General features: G+C 44.9%; 1 protein-coding gene across 2 annotated transcripts in view; it reads left to right on the forward strand.

The window, feature by feature from the left end:
- The first annotated feature begins 550 nt into the window (after nucleotides 1-550).
- Nucleotides 551-22,115, forward strand: part of LOC147640296 (RNA polymerase III subunit RPC82 family protein) — a 93,005-nt gene continuing 71,440 nt past the window's right edge. The window contains exons 1-3 of one of the 2 annotated variants that reach the window (XM_086778928.1): nucleotides 551-701; nucleotides 887-1,034; nucleotides 15,619-15,737. In XM_086778928.1, coding sequence (XP_086635054.1) covers nucleotides 633-701; nucleotides 887-1,034; nucleotides 15,619-15,737 — 336 coding nt within the window. In that variant the 5' untranslated portion in view covers nucleotides 551-632. The remainder of the gene's footprint in view (nucleotides 702-886; nucleotides 1,035-15,618; nucleotides 15,738-22,115) is intronic. The other variant, XM_086778924.1, reaches the window with a different exon arrangement.

Here is a 22,115-nt window from a genome sequence, read left to right on the forward strand (position 1 = left end):
CTCACGCACATGAACTATCCATGTCCCCTTCTACCACTGGTGGCCTTGCCTCAACCCCCTTCTACAACCCCCTTCTAAGAGAGAGAGAGAGAGAGAGAGAGAGAGAGAGAGAGAGAGAGAGAGAGAGAGAGAGAGAGAGAGAGAGAGAGAGAGAGAGAGGCCTCCTTCCTTACACTGTGTAGCACCGAGGAGACAGAAGAGAACCAGGCGATAACAGAAATGCATGAAGCATCGGAAAGCTATAGATGTCCAAAATATCTAAATTAGGAAGATTTTGATTGAAAAAAGAAAGAGCTAGGAACCTTAGAAAGAAAGGACAAGATTTTTGTTTTTGAATAAAAAGATCAATCAATTAATTATCTCCATCTCTTGAGGTGATTTGAGAGTACTCACCGCCTCCCAATCTCCATCTCTCATACTAAAAATTACCAAGCTAGGGTGGATTGTAGCAAGAGATCAAATTCGTGGTTTATTAAGAGATATAATTAACACAATTTAAGGTTAAGGTAAACAGGATATAAAAAACACGTCAGCTTTCTTTTTTAGAAATAAAATGATTCTTTTTTTCTCTTTGTTTCCTCTCACACGTATACATCAGAGAACTTGCTTCAAAGGAGCGTGAGTGGTAAGAGATGGTCGGCCAACACGGACGCAAGCTCGCTTACGAAATCATTCACAACCAATTTGGCGAACTGGTCGGGGTACGCTTGCATTCCATGCTCGTTTTGATGCGTGCCTGTGTGTGAGAGAGAGAGCAGGCGAGAGCGCGCTCTGTGGGGATGTGTGTGAGAGTGAGAGAGAGAGAGAGAGAGAGAGAGAAGTTTTTAGGATTTAATGTCAAGATGGCTATTCAAAGGTCACTCTGCATGTTCTTTGGTTGTTGCAGAAAGCTTGCCAATGTCTACTGTTTAGGGGACATCTGTCTTTGCCAGATTTAGCAAGGTTTTCAGAGATGGCCACCCCGCAACTCCGGAACTGTCTTCTGGTTCTTGTTCAGCATAACTGCATCCAAGGCTTTAGACTTGAGGTTGAAGGTCGGTTCTTTTCTCTACCTCATCCATTGCTCAATGAAGGCATTAATTACAAATATTAGCTCACACAGTTCTAAACTACACTCTTCCCAGTCGTGTTCACATATGTTGTGGATTCACATGCTCATCTTCACATTTATACGTACACGTTTTGTTACTGGTGCTATGAAGGTGTTAACAGAGAGTGGAAGACTTGCAGAAAACACAATCATACACAAGTAACCTACGCTAAGAGTTATTGACTCGAGATCCCTAGCCTGATTATACAACAATTAGAAGTACAGATGGCTAGCTGGAAGTCATAAAAGAGAGAAACACTCTGGCCTCAGCGCAAGTTGCAGAGTAATCTTGCTGTTCGGATGCAAATGCTGGCTGGTTGCACTTTTCCTGCTTTTTAAGTTCACCCAAAGGTCGCTTCTACATAGGAGAGGAAGTAGATGTCAAAATGGGCAGCAGAAATGAGATAAAGTACTGAGAGCAGAAGTACAAAAATGAAAGAGAGGAGAAGGTGGTATAAACTCTACTATATACACCAGAATCCGGTACAAACTGAGTGGGGGGGCAAGGCATGCTATATATACAAGAAGGGCAGCCAGTTGGCCAGTAGCTACTGGGCCGACAGCCCCCTGATGGGTCCACGACTGGAAAATGTCTAGTCGGTCAGCATGAAAGCAGTCGGCCAGCAGAAAAACACTAGTCGGCTAGGAGATGCATGTCGTCCAGCTGGTACAGCAGTCGTCCAGCTCATACAGCCCCCCTACTCCTAGCAAAATTGGGAAAAAATATGGACAATGGGGAAAAATGGAAAAGCTCCTATACGGGCGGGCACACCCACAAAAATGGCCCTCACTCCCTACTGTGTAATATGGTACAAACAGGAGATGACTCCTAACACCCCCTCTCAGCTCCTGGATGTGGAACCAACCCAGCGAGCTTGAGTGCTGATGGAGCATCTGCTGAGATAGAGGCTTCGTGAAGAGGTCCGCCGCATTGTCCTCCGTTGAACAAAAGATAAGCAAGATGTCCTCTGTTGCACTGGATGATCGTGGGTTCCTTCTGTGGAAACCCAAGCTTGCCAAGTAACCTTCACAGCCACACCACCTCGCAAGCAGCCCGATACTCTGTCTCAGTAGAAGACAAGGCAATAGTTGGTTGCCTCTTGCTGCTCCAAGAAATAGCTCATGAGCCAAGGGTAAAGCCGTAGCTTGAAGTAGATCTCCTCGTGTCTGGATCTCCTCCCCAATCAGAGTCACTCCTGTCAGAATATGCAGCGGAAATGATAACCAAACTTGGGTAGACAAGAGCAAGTAGATTGTAGAAAATAGACAGCACAAGAAACACAGAGAGATAGGTGTGTAAACTCTTCTCTATACACAAGATCCCGCAGAAAACTGAATGAGGAAGTGGTGGGGGCATGGGGCCTATTTATATGCCTCTATGAGAGTAGTCGGCCAGCACTGAAGGGGCTCCATGACTGTATGAGCAGTGGGCCAGCAACAAAAAGCTCCACGATTGCATACATCCAGTCGGCCAGCGATCCAAAAGCCCACGAATGATGTGTGGGCAGTAGGCCAGCCACACAGGACTGCAGATGGGACAGTCGGCCAGCCCTGAAGTGCTCCTGCCAACCTCTGGCATCCCTCCCCACCACCGGAAAAAATGGAAAAATATAGGAAAAAATATGGGGAGTGAGGAAAAATGATAAAACACCTTATACAGGGCGGGCACACCCACAACAGAGGCCCTGGTGTATAAATATAGACAGGAGATGACTTCTAACACCCCCTCTCAGCTCCTGGCTGTGAAACCAACCCAAGGGAGCTGGAGTGCCGCCTGAGCGTAGCCTGAGGTAGAGACTTCGTGAAGAGGTCCGCCGCATTGTCCTCCGTCGAACAATAAAGTAGCAAGATGTCACCAGCCAAGATCTTCACGTACAAAGTGATACTGTATCTCTATATGCTTGGTCCGGGCATGGAAGACCGGGTTCGGAGCAATAGCTATACAACTCTGGTTATCGCACTGGATGACTGTGGGCTCCTTCTGTGGAAACCCAATCTCGCCTAGCAGCCTCCGCAGCCGTACAACCTCACAAGCAGCAGCACAAGCAGCCCGGTACTCTGCCTCTGTCGAAGAAAGGGCAATAGTTGGCTGCCTCTTGCTGCTCCAAGAAACTGCTCCTGAGCCGAGGGTTAAACTGTTCTCCTCCCCAATCTGAGTCACTCCAACCTTGGAGCCTAACTCCATTCCCTCCTGTGTAAAAGAGTCCCAGATCCTTCGTACTCTGCAGATACCGCAAGATCCGCAATCCCGCGTCTGCATAAAAGAGCTCAACAGCCCCACGGAGAAGCTCAAGTCCAATTTGGTGTTCAGCAACCAGATCAATGAACCAACCGGTATTGCGAGGCATCAACTGGCTCACAAGGATCAGTAACTGTTAACTTTGTGTTCGGGTCCATCGACGAAGTAATAGGCTTGCTGTTCTCCATCCCAAAGGCCTCAAGCTACTCATGAATATACCGCTGCTGAGAGACAAAAAACCCCCTCTGGGTCTGCCAGATCTCCAATCCCAAAAAGAAGTGGAGTAAGCCTAAGTCGGTCATCTCAAACTCCTTTGACAAGGCAGCCTTCGTCACTCTAATGTGCTCCACATGACCGCCGGTGAGAATGAGATCATCCACATAAAGGATGATAAGCGTGACCATGCCGCGTTCCCGAAAGAGATACAGGTTCGGATCTGCAACAACTGATCTCTGAAATCCAGTCCGAATAAAGAAGGAATCAATCTTCTGATTCCAAGCCCTGGGAGCCTGCTTAAGACCATACAAGGCCTTACGTAACCTGTAAACCATCCCTTCAGATCCTGGAACAATAAAGCCTGGAGGCTGCTCAACATACACCTCCTCATTAAGGTCACCATTAAGGAACGCAGATTTTACATCCATTTGATACACGGGCCATCTCTGAGAAGAAGCAAGGGCACGAACGGTCCGAATCGTGGACATCCGTGCTGTTGGTGCAAAGGTATCCTCGTAGTCGATGCCTGGCCGCTGAGCATAACCTTTAGCCACAAGTCTGGCTTTGTGTTTGTCCACCGACCCATCAGACGCATATTTGGTCTTAAAGACCCAATCTCCAAGAAGTGGCGGCTCCTCGACAGTGGAGACTAGACTGGAACATGCTCGTCAAAGACCACATCCCGGTTGACAACAATCTCGTTCTTGTCTGGATCATACAACCTGTGTCCCTTGGAAAGAGAGTTATACCCCACAAATATAAGCTTGCGGGACTTGGAGTCAAGCTTCCCCCTCTGCTTCTTCGGAATATGTACATACGCGTCACTCCCAAAGACACGGAAGTGCGAGACATCAGGTTTCCTGCCAAAGTATGCCTCAAATGGGTACATATGGGGTACTGAAGTCGTCGGAGATCGGTTGAGGGTATGGACAGCCGTTGCCACAGCCTCTCCCCAAAGTGGACGAGGAAGATCACGATGCTCCAGCATGGTCCTTGCCATCTCCACCACAGTCCTATTCTTGCGTTCAACAACTCCATTCTCCGAAGGCGATCCAGTATTGGCCAGTTTCCTTTTGATGCCATGATCTGCACAAAATCTGAGAAATACAATCGAGGAGAATTCACCTCCTTTATCAGCCATGAGAGTCTTGATCTGAAATCCAGACTCTTTCTCCACCATCACGTGCCAATCCTTGAACCGAGCAAAAGCCTGGTCCTTCTGGGAAAGAAAGTAGACCCACGTGAATCTGGTACAATCATCAACAAGCAGCATAAAGTAGAGAGATCCTCCCAAAGATGGTGTCTGCTGAGGTCCACACAAGTCAGTGTGAATCAACTCCAATGGTTTCGAAGCCCGCCTGGAAGCCTGCTTCGGAAAGGATTCCCTGTGCTGCTTACCACGTATGCAAGAATTGCAGCGCCCTTGCCTACTACCAACATCTCGCAAGCCAACCACCATCTGGTCTCGGAAAGCTTGCCTCAATGCATCCACATTTAAGTGGCCAAAACGAAAGTGCCACAAGTCTCCGAGCTGAGAACCTGTCAACGAGGAGAGTGCAGAGAGCTTGTAGATACCATTCTCCACACCGCCTTCCCAAACAACCTGGCCAGTCTCACGGTCCCTTAGAGCAACTCAGAAGATGAAAACCCAGAGCAGGGACATAAAGAACATGCGAAGCATGCTTGCCCCCCTTGCCGTCGGGAATAATCTCCATCCGGCCCTCACTATGTATCGGAATAGTGGAGTTATCGCCAATAAAGATGCGACCTGACTGTCGTTTCAGATCCAGAAAGAAGTCACGGGATGGAGTCGTGCCTGGAAGCACCACTGTGTCCACCATCTCTAAGTGCACAAATGCCGGAGTCTTTGCAGCTGAGGCTGAGGAATCAGCACTCTTCCCTGTCCGGTTAGGGCACTTCCTCCAATAGTGGCCTTTCTCGCCACAATCATTACAGGATCTTTCGGCCTTCAGCTTCTCTCGTTCTGAATCAGGCTTCTTCTCAGAAGACTTCTCCGGTGAAGCCTTCCCTTTGCCCTTGTTGTTATTCCGGCCTTTCGACCGTTGGCCAGTTAAGGCCTCCGAACCTCCGCTGTGAGGAGGGTTCGTGAAACGTTCCTCCTGGTCCAAGACCATTGGCACAAGCTCCTCCCAGGTAATGAGCCTGCCACTCGTAATCAACGAGGAATAGAAAGCAGAATACTGAGCAGGCAAGTGGGACAGCAAAGTGATGGCCATGTCTTCAGATGATATCTCTTTCCCAGCTTGTAGGACTTCCTCCTGAAGGGCCTGCAGCTTGTTAATGTGTTCCCGCATCGTCGAAGACTTTGTATGGTTCATAACCCGCATCTGCACTTCCAAGGAGATCCGTTTCATGGGTGATACCCTGTTATACAAAGAAGCTAAGTGCTCCCATATGCCTCTCGCCAGTGTCATGTGCTTCACATGATTGATCACTTGTGGTGTGCAGTTGAGGAAAATAAACGACCGGACCCTGGCGTTGACACGATCCCAGATGTGTGCCTGTGCCTCTCGGTCTTTCCTTGTCAATAGTAACTCCCCTTCCTCTGCTTCCGGCCGTGGAACCCCGATGATGATAAAATCAGCAAGGTCATATGACTCCAGCACCGACTCCATCATGACCTTCCAGATGCCGTGATTGGACCCGTCCAATTGACGATCCACTGGGAACGTGGGGAGAGTCGGAATCTTCACGTGCTTCTCAGCCATCTCTAGTAAATCTGCCATCGCGGGGAGTAACCTGAAAGGGTGGGTAGGTGGGAAAAAAAATCTGTAAAACCTGCAAGTGGCTGTCCAGCCCCTTTGGCCCGCCTTTCTCTTGCACCTTCTCTTCCCGTACAGTCCAAAACAGTCCAGTGTCCACCAATCAGCAGCCTAACGCTCCCCCTCTTGCTCATAAAAACTCCCAAGATCTATCACGAGCCTAGGGCTCTGATACCATGTTAGAATATGCAGCGTAAATGATAACCAAACTTGGGTAGACAAGAGCAAGTAGATTGCAGAAAATAGACAGCACAAGAAGCACAGAGAGAGAGGTGTGTAAACTCTTCTCTATACACAAGATCCCGCAGAAAACTGAATGAGGAAGTGGTGGGGGCATGGGGCCTATTTATATGCCCCTATGAGAGCAGTCGGCCAGCACTGAAGGGGCTCCACGACTGTATGAGCAGTCGGCCAGCAACAAAAAGCTCCACGACTGCATACATCCAGTCAGCCAGCCACCACAGGACTGCAGATGGGACAGTCGGCCAGCCCTGAAGTGCTCCTGCCAACCTCTGGCATCCCTCCCCACCACTGGAAAAAATGGGAAAAAATAGGGAAAAATACGGGGAGTGAGGAAAAATGTTAAAACACCTTATACAGGGCGGGCACACCCACAACAGAGGCCCTGGTGTATAAATATATACAGGAGATGACTTCTAACAACTCCAACCTTGGAGACTGACTCGGTCCTTCGTTTCCCCTCCAGTGTTATAAAAGAGTCCAAGATCCTTCGTACCCTGCATATACCACAAGATCCGTAATCGTGTGTCCCAACGAGTCTTCAAAGGTGTCTGCATAAATGAGCTCAACAGTTCCACTGGAAAACTCAAGTCCAATTTGGTGTTCAGCAACCAAATCAATGAACCAACAAGCTTCCGATACAAGGAGGCATCAACCTGCTCACAAGGATCATGTACTATAAGTTTGGTATTCGGATCCATCGGTGATGAAATAGGCTTGCAGCTCTCCATCCCAAAGGACTCCAGCAACTACCACTGCTGAGAAAGAAAGAACCTCCTCTGGGTTTGCCAGATCTTCAATCCCAAAAAGAATGGAGTAAGCCTAAATCCGTCATCTCAAACTCCTTTGACAAGGCAGCCTTTGTCACAGCTATGTGCTCCACATGACCGTTAGTGAGAATAAGATCATCCGCATAGAGTAAATTAAGGTGACCATATCTCGTTCTCGAAAGAGATCATGTTTGCATCTGCGATTGATCTCTAGAAACCCTTTCTAAGAAAGAAAGAATCAATCTTCTGGTTCCAAGCCCTGGGAGCTTGTTTAAGACCATACAAGGCCTTCCGTAACCTGTAAACCATACCTTTTGATCCCGGAACCTCAAAGCCTGGAGGTTGCTGAACATACACTTCCTCGTGCAAGTCACCATTCAGGAACACAGATTTCACATCCATCTGATACACGAGCCACTGCTGAGAAGAGGCAAGGGCAAGAACTTTCCGAATCGTGGTCATCCTAGTTGTTGGTGCAAAAGTGTCCTCATAGTCGATGCCAAGCCGCCGAGCATAGTCCTTAGCCACAAGTCTGGCCTTGTGCTTGTTCATCGACCCATTAGACGTATACTTGGTCTTGTAGACTCACTTGACACGAATGACTGATTGTTTTGACGGCCTTGAATCAACTCCCAAGTGTTATTCTTCTCTATGGCTTCAAGTTTCACTTGCATGGCTTTCCTCCAAGTCTCCTGGGAAAGAGCTTCCTTAACTGAAGTAGGCTCTTTGTCCCAAATGATATGAGACATCAATGCATAGTTCACTTGTAAAGGCTCCTCTGATTGAGTTTTATCACGAATGCAAGAACTGCAATGTCCTTGCCTATTGCCAACATTTGGCAAGCCATTCACCATCTGGTCACAGAAAGCCTGCCGTAGGGTGTCCACATTCAAGTGGCCAAAACGGGAATGCCAGAAATCACCGAGCTGAGTACGTGTAAGAGAAGAGAGTGTTGAGAGTTTGTAAATCCATTCTCCACTCCGCCTTCCCAAATAAGCTGTCTTGTTGCTTTGTCTTAGAGAGCAACAAAATGCTCATCAAACTCCACCCGCATGCCAGCCTTGCAAACCTCATGCATTGACAAAAGATGAAAGCCAAGAGATGGGACATAAAGAACTCGGGAGGAATGCTTCCCTCCTCTGCCATCAAGAACAAGCTCCAACCTACCCTCATTGTGAATCGGGATAGTGGATTTGTCACCAATAAAGATGTGACCTGGTTGCCTTCGAAGATCTTGTAACAACTTCGAGTCATGTACCTGGAAGCACCATTGTCTAGAATCCACTCCTGAGCAAGGTGAAAAAGTACGATAAGGTATGGTATGGTAAGGTACGCATTTGGGTACGGGTTGAGATTTTGAGGTATGTTAAAATACGTAAGGTCCGTAAAGAAAGGTCACCGAGAAGGAGAGAGAGCTTCATGTTTATGATCAAGAAATGTTGGCCATTTTGCATGCCGTGAAAAAGTGGCATCACTGTTTGTATGGTGGGCATTTCAAAGTAAGGACCGATCATCGGTTGCTCCAATACTTCCTCACCCAACAAAACCTTTCTCCAAAGCAAAAGAGATGGCTTGCTACCTTGCAAAACTATGATTTCGAGATCTCTTACACGGTAGCAAAGGACAATGTGGTGGCGAATACACTTTCTAGGATGTGGACTTGCACTATACATGTCATTTCGGAAGTGCATCATGATTGGATTCATGAGATATAAGAGAAGTATTTGGTGGATGACATGGTTGGTCCAATGTTTCAGAAATTATAGCAAGGGTTATGTGATGAATATCCACATTTTAAGGTGCACAATGGGTTGCTTAGGTACAAGGGAAAGGTCTATTTGGTCCCTCATTCATCCTTCAAGCCGAAAATCCTACAAGAGATGCACTCTTTACCCATGGCGGGTCATTTGGGGGTGTTCAAGACCTATGATAAGATACAAAAGAGTTTCTTTTGGAAAGAGCTTTGGAAGGATGTGCATGACTATATGCAAAAGTGTTTGCCTTGCTAACAAAACAAGGATCCCACCCAATTGCCGAGAGGATTGTTGCAACCATTGTCTATTCCAGAAGGGAAGTGGACACACAATACACACAGCCATGGATTTCATTACCGGGCTGCCCGCTACTAAGCAAGGGTGGAATAGCAGCTATGTGGTAGTGGATAGATTGACAAAAGCGGCTCATTTCATACCCACAAAGGTGCAATATACAGCTTCTATGGTGACTCAACAATTTCTGGAGCATGTGTTTAGGTTGCATGGAATGCCTAAGCAAGTGGTAAGCGAGAGGGATGTCAAGTTCATGAGCCATTTTTGGAGGAGTGTCTTTGATTCCATGAGGACTACACTCACCCCAAGTACGGCCTATCATCCACAAACGGATGGCCAAACCGAGAGGGTGAACAAGTGGCTCAAAATCTATTTGAGACATTATTGTTATGACACCCAAGCTTCATGGGATAGATGGCTGCACCTAGCTGAATTTTGTCACAACAATACCTATCACATGAGTATTGGCATTCTCCATTTGAAGCCATGTATGGGTATAAGGTGCATATACCTTCTATTGCATTCAATGAGGAAAAGGTGAATCCTCAAGCCAAAGATGAGATTGAGAAGATGTGTGCAATATTGCAAAGGTGCAAGGATAACATGGTTAAGGCACAAAACCAAATGAAGCAATATGCCTGTCATGTGCACAGTGTGTATCTACCGTGTGCTACACGCACACAAGACTAGCTTCGAGGTTTGGGGAAGCTTGGAGCTAGGCAGGCTGATTGGCGAGCTGAGTTAGGGATAGACTAACGGGCGGGCACCTAAGTATGGACGGGCGGGCGCCCAAGTGTGGACGTGCGATGACCGGCCAAGAGCCTATAAAAGGGTGGCCAAGGTTAGTCATTAGTCATATAGAGTCTCGCATGTTTTGTGAGAGCTCTATGGTCTGGAGCTTGGATCTAGTGCAGACGTGCACCTGCTTTACGCAGCCGAGGCTGACGGCAATCTCGAGGCCCGCGAGGGTAGCTTCGTGGCGGTATGGGACGTCACGAGGTAGAGATTGGTCGTTATGTCAACCTAGTTAGCTGAGCTCGTGGCTCGGTGGGGACAGCCAAGTTTGTGGGCTTGCCCACGGTTGTCATGGTTGGGTGGTGAGTTAGGCTTGCACCCCCTTCTTGTTTGTTTGTTTGTTTGCAGGTTTTGAGTCTTGTACCAAGAGCGTTCTACGAGGAGATCTATGGGGATTTGACAGTGGTATCAGAGCGTGCCTTGTGAACGAGCAAGTCGGTAGGTAGCGAAGATGAGGTCGAAGAAGAGGTATGAGTTCAAGAAGCTTGCTGTTTTTTGTCTATGCATACTTCTGTTTTTCAGATTAGTATGTGTTTTTTTTCATCAAAGAAACCCGTGATGAGGGTGGTTAGCAAGGTTGTTTGCTTTGCAAGAAGAAGGCTGAAATTTTGCAGTCGTATGAACTGTTGAGAGAGAAAAAAGAAAAAAGCATGTTCGCTTTTGTTGGAACGAGAGAGAGAGCGAGAGAAGCGATCGATGGGCTAAGCGTGGTCGCGTGCTGGTCGTGGGCTATCGGAAGTTGTAGGCGCAGGCGTGTGGGCAGCCAGAGGCCTACACAGGTGGCCAGGCTGGCAGCTGGCCAGGCTTATGTAGGCGGCCTACGCAGGCAGGCACCCAAGCCTACGCAGGCGGCTAGGCTGGCGGGCGCTGGGCCTACGCAGCCAGGTGGCCAGGCCTGCGCAGGTGGCAAGCCCAGGCCGGCGCGGACGCCTGAGCGAAGGTGGCGCCGGCAGCCAAGTGGGCGACGGTAGCAACGCAGGCACTGGCAGCGCTAAATCCAGAAGGGGAGAAAAGAAAACCAGTAAAAGCATTCACGCCAACTTCAGTTTGCTTTTGTTTTTTTTTAGATTAAACTTTTTTTTAAAGAGTTTAAAGGCCCCCTAAGGTTTAAAAGTTTTTTTTAAAGAAAATTATATATATATATATATATATAAAAGAAAAAAAAACACAAAAGCAAAAGCTCAAGTTGCTTTTGGGGAAGATTATATAAACCTCTTTAGTGGGCTTCTTGCCACACATCTCTCAAGTTTTCAAGCTCTCAAGTTCTCCCGCACTTTTCTTGTGCGAGATCGAATTTTCTCTTAACTTGCCCTCTTCACGATGTCAACCCAAGAATTCGAGTTGGAGCCCCTTGTCGATCGCGAAGGCTTGCAGGCTACGGAAGATACCGATGCTGATCTTTTTGACGATTATGTGTCCAAATCTGATTTCCAAGAGTTCAAAGTAGCTCTCGAAGCTTCTTCTTCGGAACGTCAGTCACGAATCGCCGCGCAAATGCAAGCTTTGCAGAACTCCATCTCTCTTTTGACCACTACCCTTACCCTATCTACTCCTTCAGGTATGGATACCTTGGCCTCTGCTTTAGGTCCCAACATTACTCCGGAACAGTTCGGGGGCGAGTAAAAGCAGCATACCAAGGAGATCGTGGACACTTGGCTATATAAGTGGCAAGTCCATTTTCAGTTTCATCCATATGATGATGGAAAAAAGATCCAGTTAACAACAGGTTTCTTCTCAGGCAAAGCTTTGCTTTGGTGGAAGAAACTCAATCCTAAGTCAACGACTTGGGCACAATTCGAAGACGTCTTCAAGAAGGAATTCCTCAAGAAAGAGGATCATTATGATGTTGTTGCCCGGTTTACAGCTTTGACCATGACCTCGCAGCACTTCACTTATGAGGTTTACCTCCAGAAGTTACAAATATGGATCCCACAACTCCAAGACGTCTTCAAGAAGGAATTCCTCAAGAAAGAGGATGATTATGATGTTGTTGCCCGGTTTACAGCTTTGACCATGACCTCGCAGCACCTCACTTATGAGGTTTATCTCCAGAAGTTACAAAGATGGATCCCACAACTCTTTTGGGATTCTTTGTAGCCGGTTTACCAGACTCATACCGTTTACAGATTAAAAATAACAAATGCAAAACTTTGGACGAGGCCATTCATTTAGCTCGTATCTATGATGATACAATGGTCTCTTCTAAGTCTAAACCTGCTATACTGAGCAGGGGAACAAGCACAAAACAAAGTTCTCCGCACCAATGACTAACATGACTTAAGGAAAGTCTTCGGACCAACCTTCGAAGAATTCAAGTTTGACACCAGCGAAGAAGAAACGACTCCTTAAAGCTTTGAAGCTCAAGAAGGAGGGACGTTGTTTCATCTGCGAAGAAAAAGGACACATGCGTAACGAGTGCCCAAAGCAAAAGGGTGCAAAGACCAACCTAGGACCCAAGCCAAAGGCAGCTAACCAGTTGTCTTTGATAGGTACGTCAGTTACTGTACTTTCTCGTCCTAGTTCATGTTCTGATTGTTTGTTCAACTCTAAAGTTTTTGGTTTGCATGATCTTCTTCGAGTTTATGGAGAAGTGAATGGCCATAGAATCTACGTTCTTCTAGACCCTGGCAGCTCACACAATTTTGTTAACTATAAACTTGTGCAGAAATTGAGTCTTGATACGACACCCAGTAATCATACTTGTGAGGTACGCCTACCTGCGGGAAGGCAAGTATGGGATCGAAAGGTGGAGATGATACCAATCCGGATTCAGGACTACAAAGATACTTTGGAATGCTATGTTATGCATCTAGAACATGTAGACTTGCTATTAGGGATTGAGTGGTTTAAGACTCTTCAAGTCCAGATAGATTAGTCTAGTTATATTTTTTCTTTTCAGCATAGGAACACCCAGCATAGTATTTTAGGTGATTGTATACATCCCTCCCTGGGACCTCTTGTAAATACAGTTGATTTTGGAAATATAATGGATTCTTCTTTGTATACTACTTTCCATTGTGTATTGATTCCACTTTCTTCATTTCTCATACCTTCCATGGATGTCAATGAATTAAGTGTATTTGAAAGCAAAGAATTACAGAAGATACTTGATTCGTTTCAAGATGTATTTCCTAAGGAACTGCCATCGGATTTACCACCTGAAAGGGCAATAGATCATCGTATTGACTTGATCCCTGGTGCTCATCCTGTTAGTATTCCACCTTACAGGATGAGCCAAGCTGAGAAAGATGAGTTGGCTAAACAACTTGAAGATTATTTGAGGATGGGCCAGATCCGTCCAAGTAAATCACCTTGGGGTGCACCTGTGTTGCTTAGAAGAAAGAAGGACAACACCTGGAGAATGTGTATAGATTATAAGAGATTGAACAAGCTGACAATTAAGAACCGTTGTCCTCTCCCTAGATCAAATGACCTGATTGACCGGCTAGCAGGAGCGAAATATTTCACGAAGATAGATTTACGTACTGGCATCACCAGATACGTATTCATGAAAGGCATGCGAAAGAACCACCTTTCGGACTAGGTATGGCCATTACGAGTTTCTCGTATTATCTTTTGGGTTAACCAATGCTCCAGCCACTTTCCAGTAAATGATGAACGTTCTTTTTCGTAAACATTTGGGAAAATTTGTGGTGGTGTTCCTGGATGATATTTTGATATATAGTTGTACTCTTGACGATCATGTTCGACACCTCACGATTATCTTATCTATTTTAAGACAGAATCGACTATATGCTAAGTTAAGTAAATGTGAGTTTTTAGAGGAGTAACTAACTGGTCTGTTCCACCCAATACTTCCTTAAGTCTATTGACATGAAATACAGGATGAACTTTCACATGAGAAGGCAAATCCAATTCATATGCGACTGAACCAATCCATCGTGTAATACGAAATGGTCCACAGTATCTAGGGGATAATTTCGGAGATCGACCTATTCTTAAAGTCTCGGAATCTTTCGGAACTCGCAAATACACCATTGTTCCTTCAGAGAACTCTCTGGGTGAACGATGTCTATTAGAATAAAATCTGTCTCGGTCTTGAGCACTTCTAATAGATTCCTTCGCAACTTGTAACATTTCTTACATATCTTGCAAAAAATTACGTGGTGCATCATGCTGAAGTCCTGAGATTCCCACTGTAACAGGTGATCAAGGTTGAAAACCATACATAAGCATGAAAGGACTAAAACTTGTACTCGTATGCTTAGTACTGTTATATATACATATGCCCGAAGCATATCCTCCAAAATCTGATTCACTCTTTCAGTCTGGCCATCAGATCGAGGATGATCTGAGGAACTCAAATTCAAAGTTGTTTCCAACTTCTCAAAAACAAGTTTCCAAAAATCACTCGTAAACTTAGAGTCCCTATCACTGACTATGTCCTGCAGTAACCCGTACAGTCTAAACAATTGCTTGATAAACTGTCTTGCTAATTGCGTAGCTGTAATGGTCTTCCGGGTTGGTAAAAATCTAGCCATTTTTGTCAAGCGATCTACCACAACCCAAATAGAATCGTGGCCTTGACGTGTTCTTGGCAATCTGGTAATAAAATCCACGGAAATACTTTCCTATTTATTACCTGGGATTTGCAAAGGATGCAACAACCTAGCCTATCTAAAGCGTTCAGCTTTATTTGCTTGACAAACTTGACACTTGAGAACATAATCTTCTACATACCCTTTCAACTTTGGCCAATAAAAAGTGTGTTTCACTAACGATAATGTCATGTGTGCCCCAGGGTGTCCAGCAGAAGGGGCGTCGTGACACTCCTTAAGAATTTTGGACCTAATGTCCGGGATCTGTGGTACACAAATTTTGTCATTACGGAATAGGAAACCATTCCGAATCATCCACTGGCCTCCTGCAGCCTGAATGGTAGGCTGCTCAGTCTGGTCAATCAATGAGCTCCCGTCCTGGATTTCTGGATCTTCTGCCAAAATGGACCAAAATAACTATCAATCCTGCAAAGCCCTCTCAATGACTGAAATAAGTCAGTAGAAATCTCGGTGAACGACAAAGTATTCACCTCTCTAATTCGACTAAGCGCATCTGCAACACTATTCATGGACCCTTTTCTATAACGAATCTCAAAATCAAAATCTTGCATTAATTCAACCCATCGAGCTTTCGTTCCTCTCAAATTGTCCGCATCACACACATACTTGATTGACTGATGATCAGTCAATACAACAAACTTGGATGCATTTTATGTTAGCTCAGAGAGGATTGTGGGGGGGGGAGAGAGAGAGAGGAAAAGGCTTGCCCACTATGCATATTTTCAATAGGTGTATGATCTACATAAGATTTTAAGCTTTTCTTAATCCTAAATTAAGCTTTGTTGTGTATCATTGAAAATTGGCTTTTGTGATAGGCTAAGATTTCTGAAGCTCATAAATTGTGTGTGGTGGTGTAGGTGCTGGTCTGGCATCATCAAGGGTCATCACCTCATATGTTGCCATCGTGAATAACATTCTCCACAGGATGCGGTTTCCCAGGTTCTTGATGTTAGTGCGTGAAGGCTTGGGGGAAGAGGTATTACATAACGTTGGGTACAGTATTTTTATGCACTTAATGTTTTTGAAAGCACATATAATATATTTTTTTTTGGCTTAATGTAATGAACTACATTTTTAATGAGCTGTAAAGGCATCTTTTAAACTTGCAATTTTTTTGCTTTACTTTGTTTATTATTTGTTCATCCAAGTAGCTATCTTTACTAGTCTACCAAGTGCTCTAGTAGGAGATAGTACTGTCACCCTAAAATTTTGAAATCAATCACCATATTGGGGATGCACATGGGTAATAAGTGTAAGTGCACACAAGCGAAGGTTTTTCCCAAGTCCTTGAGGCACATGGCCTAGGGTGTGGTGGGCTGAAAACAATGTCATGTGCACATCTTAATCCTGTGCCATGTGGACATGCATCTTTCTTACAGCTGCCTAAAGGGTAAGTTTAGGGGCCAGATATGGTCCAATTTGGGCAGCTTTGGCAGCGCAATAGGTGCTTAGGAGTTGGGTAGAGCATAGGAAGAGACAAACTCCGTGATTGAAAAGATAAACTAAACAAGCAAGGATTAATAGAACACTTAAGAGCATCTAGATCCACATTCATCTCTTGACTATCTCCATCAAATCTGCATGAGCTCTCTACCATCCCTTATTCTCTCAATCAGCCCATGTGCTACCCATGCGAATAATTGTTAGCTACACACTCGGGAAGTCTCTGGTGTGAAGAGGATCTATCCGTGGGCACGTTTTACCCTGACTGGACAGGGGTTTTTTCCCGTGGGAACACACTCCAGTGTGTTGGCCTTTTAGGCTTAGGTCTTTTATATCCCCTGTACTCCACATTTATATTTTTATTGAAGTACTATCTCTTTCCAGCATCGTGATATCTCACTCACATTTTCTCTGTTCGAGCTGTGTGTGTGTGTGTGTTTGCAGAGCTTCCCCCATCCAACATTGGTATCAGAGCCTGTTAAGCCGAGGCTATAGCTATTATGGTTTTGAGTACTCTAAAGCAACTCGTGGGCAAAACAGCACAATAATCGAGGAGCTCATTTTGTTTGCAGATGTACGTTTTCTTTGGGAAGCCCCTCCAAAAGGGCTCAACAGCATTGCTAGGCCCCCACTAAGGGAGCCTAAGCTCCAACTAGGAGCTTGCCCTATTTAGGGCAGCTGCCGCCCAAACAAACAGCCAATGCCGCTGCCTCCGCCCACTGCTCCGCATTTTCACCTACAGCAGAAGACTTGCCCAGCAACCAATTAGAGAAGCCCCAAATCAATTTTTGGGCAACTCCGTCTCCTCCACCCTAGTAGCGCCCATCCGCCGGCTGAGCTGCCAATTCTGCCCGCTGCCGCTGTGGCGGTGCCACCATTGCAGAGCCCATTTTTGAAAGTAAAAGTTTTTTTGGACTCTTTTTGCACGGATGTATTCCTCATTATTTTTCGAGTCTCCCAGGCCAAAGAAACCCGGAATCGGAGCCCATTTAGGCCATCAAAACCCTTATGGTGCAAATTTTCAGCTTTTCCAAAAACAGAGTTGAATTGAGCATAGGGTTGAATCCGGCATTCCTCGTGCTCTCTTTTCGTGCATTGGTCACCCGCATACAACATTCCGACACCCATCATTGGGGTCTTTTATGGTCATCAAGCCTCTATTCGGATAACTTTTCTATCCCTACACTCTGTCATTTCAATATAGTTGCAAGTCCTTGTCACCATGAGTGGGTCATTTAGCATCTTTGAAGGCTGCCTTTCAGTGGACATTGAGTGTATGCAGTGCATTGTGTAGTGACATTTGATTGGGGAAGATTGATAGTTTGCTTTGAATCATGGCTAATAATGATGTATTCGGGATGCTCTCTGCCGAGGACAAGCATGACGGGACTAACTATCCCATGTGGCTATACATGATGAAGCATGTGTTGGTTGCAAAGAATTTATGGGTATATGTATCTAGTGTTGAGTTAAGACGTGTTGGTCTTGCACCTGCAACAAAAATATGAGTGAGGGTGATTCTATGGATGTATTTCTCACCTATGTTAAGGATTTGTGAGATCAATTAATCAATATTAATGAGGTGATATTTGACAGTTTACTTGTTTCTACTGTTCTCAACAGTTTGCTTGAATTCTATCAAGGATTTGCTACCACTCTTTGGCTCTCGCCGAAGAGAAATTCAAATTTGTTTTTACTGATCTCAATGGTTTTCTTGAATCCTATCAAGGATTTGCTACCACTCTTCAACTCTTGATGAAGAGATAGGAATTGCCACCACTCTTCGGCTCTTGACGAAGAGAAATTCAGATTTGTACACATTTGATGATTTGGTAGCGCTCTTGTTATAGGAAGAGTAATCTCGGTCAAACCAGAACAGCATGATTGCTGTAGATCAGGCATTTGTTGCTTCTTTTCGTGGCGAAGGGAAATTTGGGACATCTTCTAGTGCTAAGCCTAAGAGCAAGGCACTTGCCCATTCAGATCCTCCTGTGGAAAAGAGGGCGGGGACGAGAGGAAACGGTGTAACTATTGCAAAAAACCTGGACATGTCATTGAAGAACGCAAAAAGCGTATTGCAAGTGAGCAAAAGAAAAAGAAGTAGGGTTTGGGTGCTACTACAGATGACACTACGGAAGAGGGCAACTTGGCCCATGATGGCTATGCATTGCTTGTCACATGTAGTATCCCGTCTATGCTTTCTTCCTATATGTCAGTTTCTGATGCTGATTAGTACTTTGATAGCGGTGCTACAAAGCACATCACTTCATGTAAGATGTTGTTTGCCACTTTGCAGGATGCACCTAAAGGTGGTACAATGATGTGTGCTAATAATGCATCATATGCCATTAAAGGCATTGGGAATGCAGATTTTATAGCATGCAATTTTTCACTTTACATGACACATTGTATGTACTTGGAATTCGTAAGAATCTCATCTCTGTCTTTGCTCTTGCTAAAACTAGGTTTAAAGTTTAGTTTTCTGATGACTGTTGCTAAGTTTAGGACCATCGAGATGTAGATTCTATTGTCATGTCTGGCACATTGTGCAATGGTTTGTACAAGGTGGATATGTATGACAGTATACTAGAGTCTCATGATGCTATGGCTGTCTCTACCCCTACAGTTCTACGTGACATTGAGTTCGGTTTGGTCACCTTAATTTCCCATCTCTTATGTGGTTGCAAAAGCATAACATGGTTCACGAGTTGCCTCCTTTGTAGCTCCTTGTTAAGCATGTATGCGAGGGTTGTTTACTTGGGAAGATGCATTGACATTCTTTTTCCAAGGATGGCACTGTGTGAACTACTCGATCATTGCAACTTGTGCATAGTGATGTTTGTGGCCCGATGCGGGCTCCATCTCTTGGGAGACATCTATATTTTGTCACTTTCATTGATGACTACACTCGATTCATTTGGGTGTATGGCTTGAAAGCCAAATCAGATGTGTTTGCATCCTTTTGTGCTTTTTCACCCTTGGCTGAAAATGCTTGTGGCCATAAGCTTATTGCTTTGCGTACAGATCGCGCTGGACCGCCGCGCGGGGGGGGGGATATTTATCAAATGCCTTCACAACTTTTATGCGGTCTCATGGCATATCTCCTCAATGTACTACACCTTATATTCCTCATCAAAATGGTGTTACTGAGAGACATAATTGTACTCTTATGGAGATGGCTAGATGTATGCTTAATTGCAAGGATTCGCCAAGTAGATTTTGGCTTGAGGGAGTCATGTGTGCCAACTATGTGATGAACCGCTGTCCCATTAAAGCCTTGAAATCTATGACAGCTTATGAGGCTTGGAATGATAGAATCCTAGTGATTACTCATATGCGAGTCTTTGGTTGTTTGGCTTATGTGCATGCACGAGCACAACAAAGACATAAACTTGATGCAAAGGCCATTAAATGTATCTTTACAGGCTACAACAGTGAAAGAAAAGGGTATTGACTTTGTGTGCTTGTTGCAGGCAATATCATTGTGTCTTGTGATGTTATCTTTGATGAATTTGCATCTTAGCCATTCCTTTCATGCAAAAATAGCCATCAATTGGACCATAAGATGTCTTTGATACATTGCTACCTTTATTTGGGTCACATGCTGATGATGTAGAGCCCGCTTTGGCTCGTTTACAACCATCACATAATGATGAAATTCTTGAAATTCAACCACCTACTAACACTACTCAAATTGGTCTTGATGTGCCACATGTTGATCAGGAGACCCTGGGTGATGGATTGGACAATGAAAATGCAGCTATTCGTGAGACAAAGAATGTACCTCGTTGGCTGATTGATACTTTGCGTGATAGCAAACATCCTACTCTTATGCCTGGTTGTACTTGTACTGTGTCTCGTCATGCATCTTCACATTTTGTTGACACTGCTCTTGTGGCCACTGCATGTAATGAGGAACCTATTTCTCATGTTAATGCTTTGGAGGATGAGCATTGGGTTCTAGCCACGCGGTCGGAGTTGGACTGCATTGAAAAAACCAGTACTTGGGAGTTATGTGACTTGCCTGTTGGCAAGCATGCTATTGGCACTAAGTGGGTGTATAAGCTTAAACATAAGCCTGATGGTTCTATTGATCGTCATAAGACTCGATTGGTCGCCAAGGTTATGCTAGCGAGAGGGCATTGACTATGAGGAAACTTTTGCTTCTACTTCGTGTATGATTACCGTTCGTACTATTGTTGCTTTGGTTACACACAAGGGTTGGCATGTACATCAGTTTCATGTTAAGACTGCTTTTCTTAATGGCGATTTGCAGGAGGAAGTGTATGTATCTCAACCTTCTAGCTTTGTTCAGAAAGGGCCATAAAAGAAAGTATGTAGGTTACATAAAGCACTTTGTGGCCTTAAACAGGCTCTTTGTGCTTGGTACTAGAAAATTCATGTGTACTTGACTGTTGATGGGTTCCGAAATAGTCCAACTAACTTTCTACGTTTGTAGAGATGGGGACAATTTTCTGATCCTTATTCTTTATGTGGGTGACATGCTCATTACTAGTCCTCATGAGGACAAACTTTCAGCTTTCAAAGCTGAATTGCCGCATTTACATTACTATTTGGGCATTCAATTTATATCTGTAAAGGGGGGTATCCTGCTATCTAAGCGGAGATACATTGAGTAACGTTTCCAAATGACAGATTGTAACTTGTTTCTACTCCTATGGAACTAGGTTTAAAACTTTCACTTGAGGATGCTGGTGAGCCATTTGATGCCGCCACTTATCAGCAGGTTGTGGAATGCCTTATTTATCTATGCACTACTCGTTTGGATGTTGAGTTTGCTGTTTCACTGTTGAGCAGATTCATGCATAGCCTTGGCACTTAGCATTGGCAAGCATGTAAGCGTGCCTCTCGCTGTCTTAAAGACACCATTGACTTTGCGTTGTTTTATGGCAGCTCGTTTACATTGTGCTTGATTGCTTTTACAGACAGTGATTGGGCAAGATGCTATGACACGGGAGTGTCTACTAATTTCTTCTTGGTGGCTCATGCATTTCATGGCTTAGCAAGAAGCAACCGACAGTTGTGAAGCTGAATATAGGGTAGTCTTTACAGCTACTGTGGAATGTGTTTGGTTATGACGTCTATTAGCCGATCTTGGTATTAGACAAGTGTCTTCTACTACCATCTACACTGACAGTTAGAGTGCTTGGCTGTTGCTCAAAATCCCGTATTTCATGCTTGCACAAAGCATATTGAGGTACATTACCATTATGTCAGGGAGAGGCTCCATGTTGGAGAGAATGACTTGACTTAAGTGCCTACACAGGCCAATGTTGCAGACGGTTTCACAAAACCTCTTTCATGGGAGAAGTTTGAAGCTTTTTGCAAAGCTTTGGGCTTAGTTCCTACAGAAGCCTAGTCTGTTGCTTTTGTGGCTTCCCTGTTTACAATCACATCATTTACTTCAGGGGGGTCTGTTAGCCACACTCTCGGGAAGTCTTTGGTGTGAACAAGATCTATCCGCAAACAGTTTTTACCCTGACTAGACAAGGGTTTTTTCCCCATGGTGCGTTGGCCTTTTAGGGTTAGGTCTTTTATATCCCTTGTACTTCACACATCTTATTATTATTGAAGTACTATCTCTTTCCAGCATCGTGATATCTCTCACGTTTTTTCTTTTCGAGGTTGTGTGTGTGTGTCTGTGTGTTTGCAGAGTTTCTCCCATCCAACACTAATGGCATCACCTACCCTTGTGTTGCATGCGTGGAAGCCTTTGCTGTACTGATTCACAACCCTAAGCTTGATTAAGAACAAGATGCTGATTTAAACATGATTAAGACAGAGGAGTGAGAAGAAGAGATAGATTGATGTTAGGGTTGTTTGTATTTAATGTGGTACAAAAAGGTTATTGACTGAATGTACATGGCTTGGGCCCTTGGTCAGCAAGCCC

Source organism: Cibotium barometz, chromosome 3 (genome assembly GCF_041138505.1).
Source record: "Cibotium barometz isolate CiBa-2024 chromosome 3, ASM4113850v1, whole genome shotgun sequence".
NCBI classification, from domain to species: domain Eukaryota; kingdom Viridiplantae; phylum Streptophyta; class Polypodiopsida; order Cyatheales; family Cibotiaceae; genus Cibotium; species Cibotium barometz.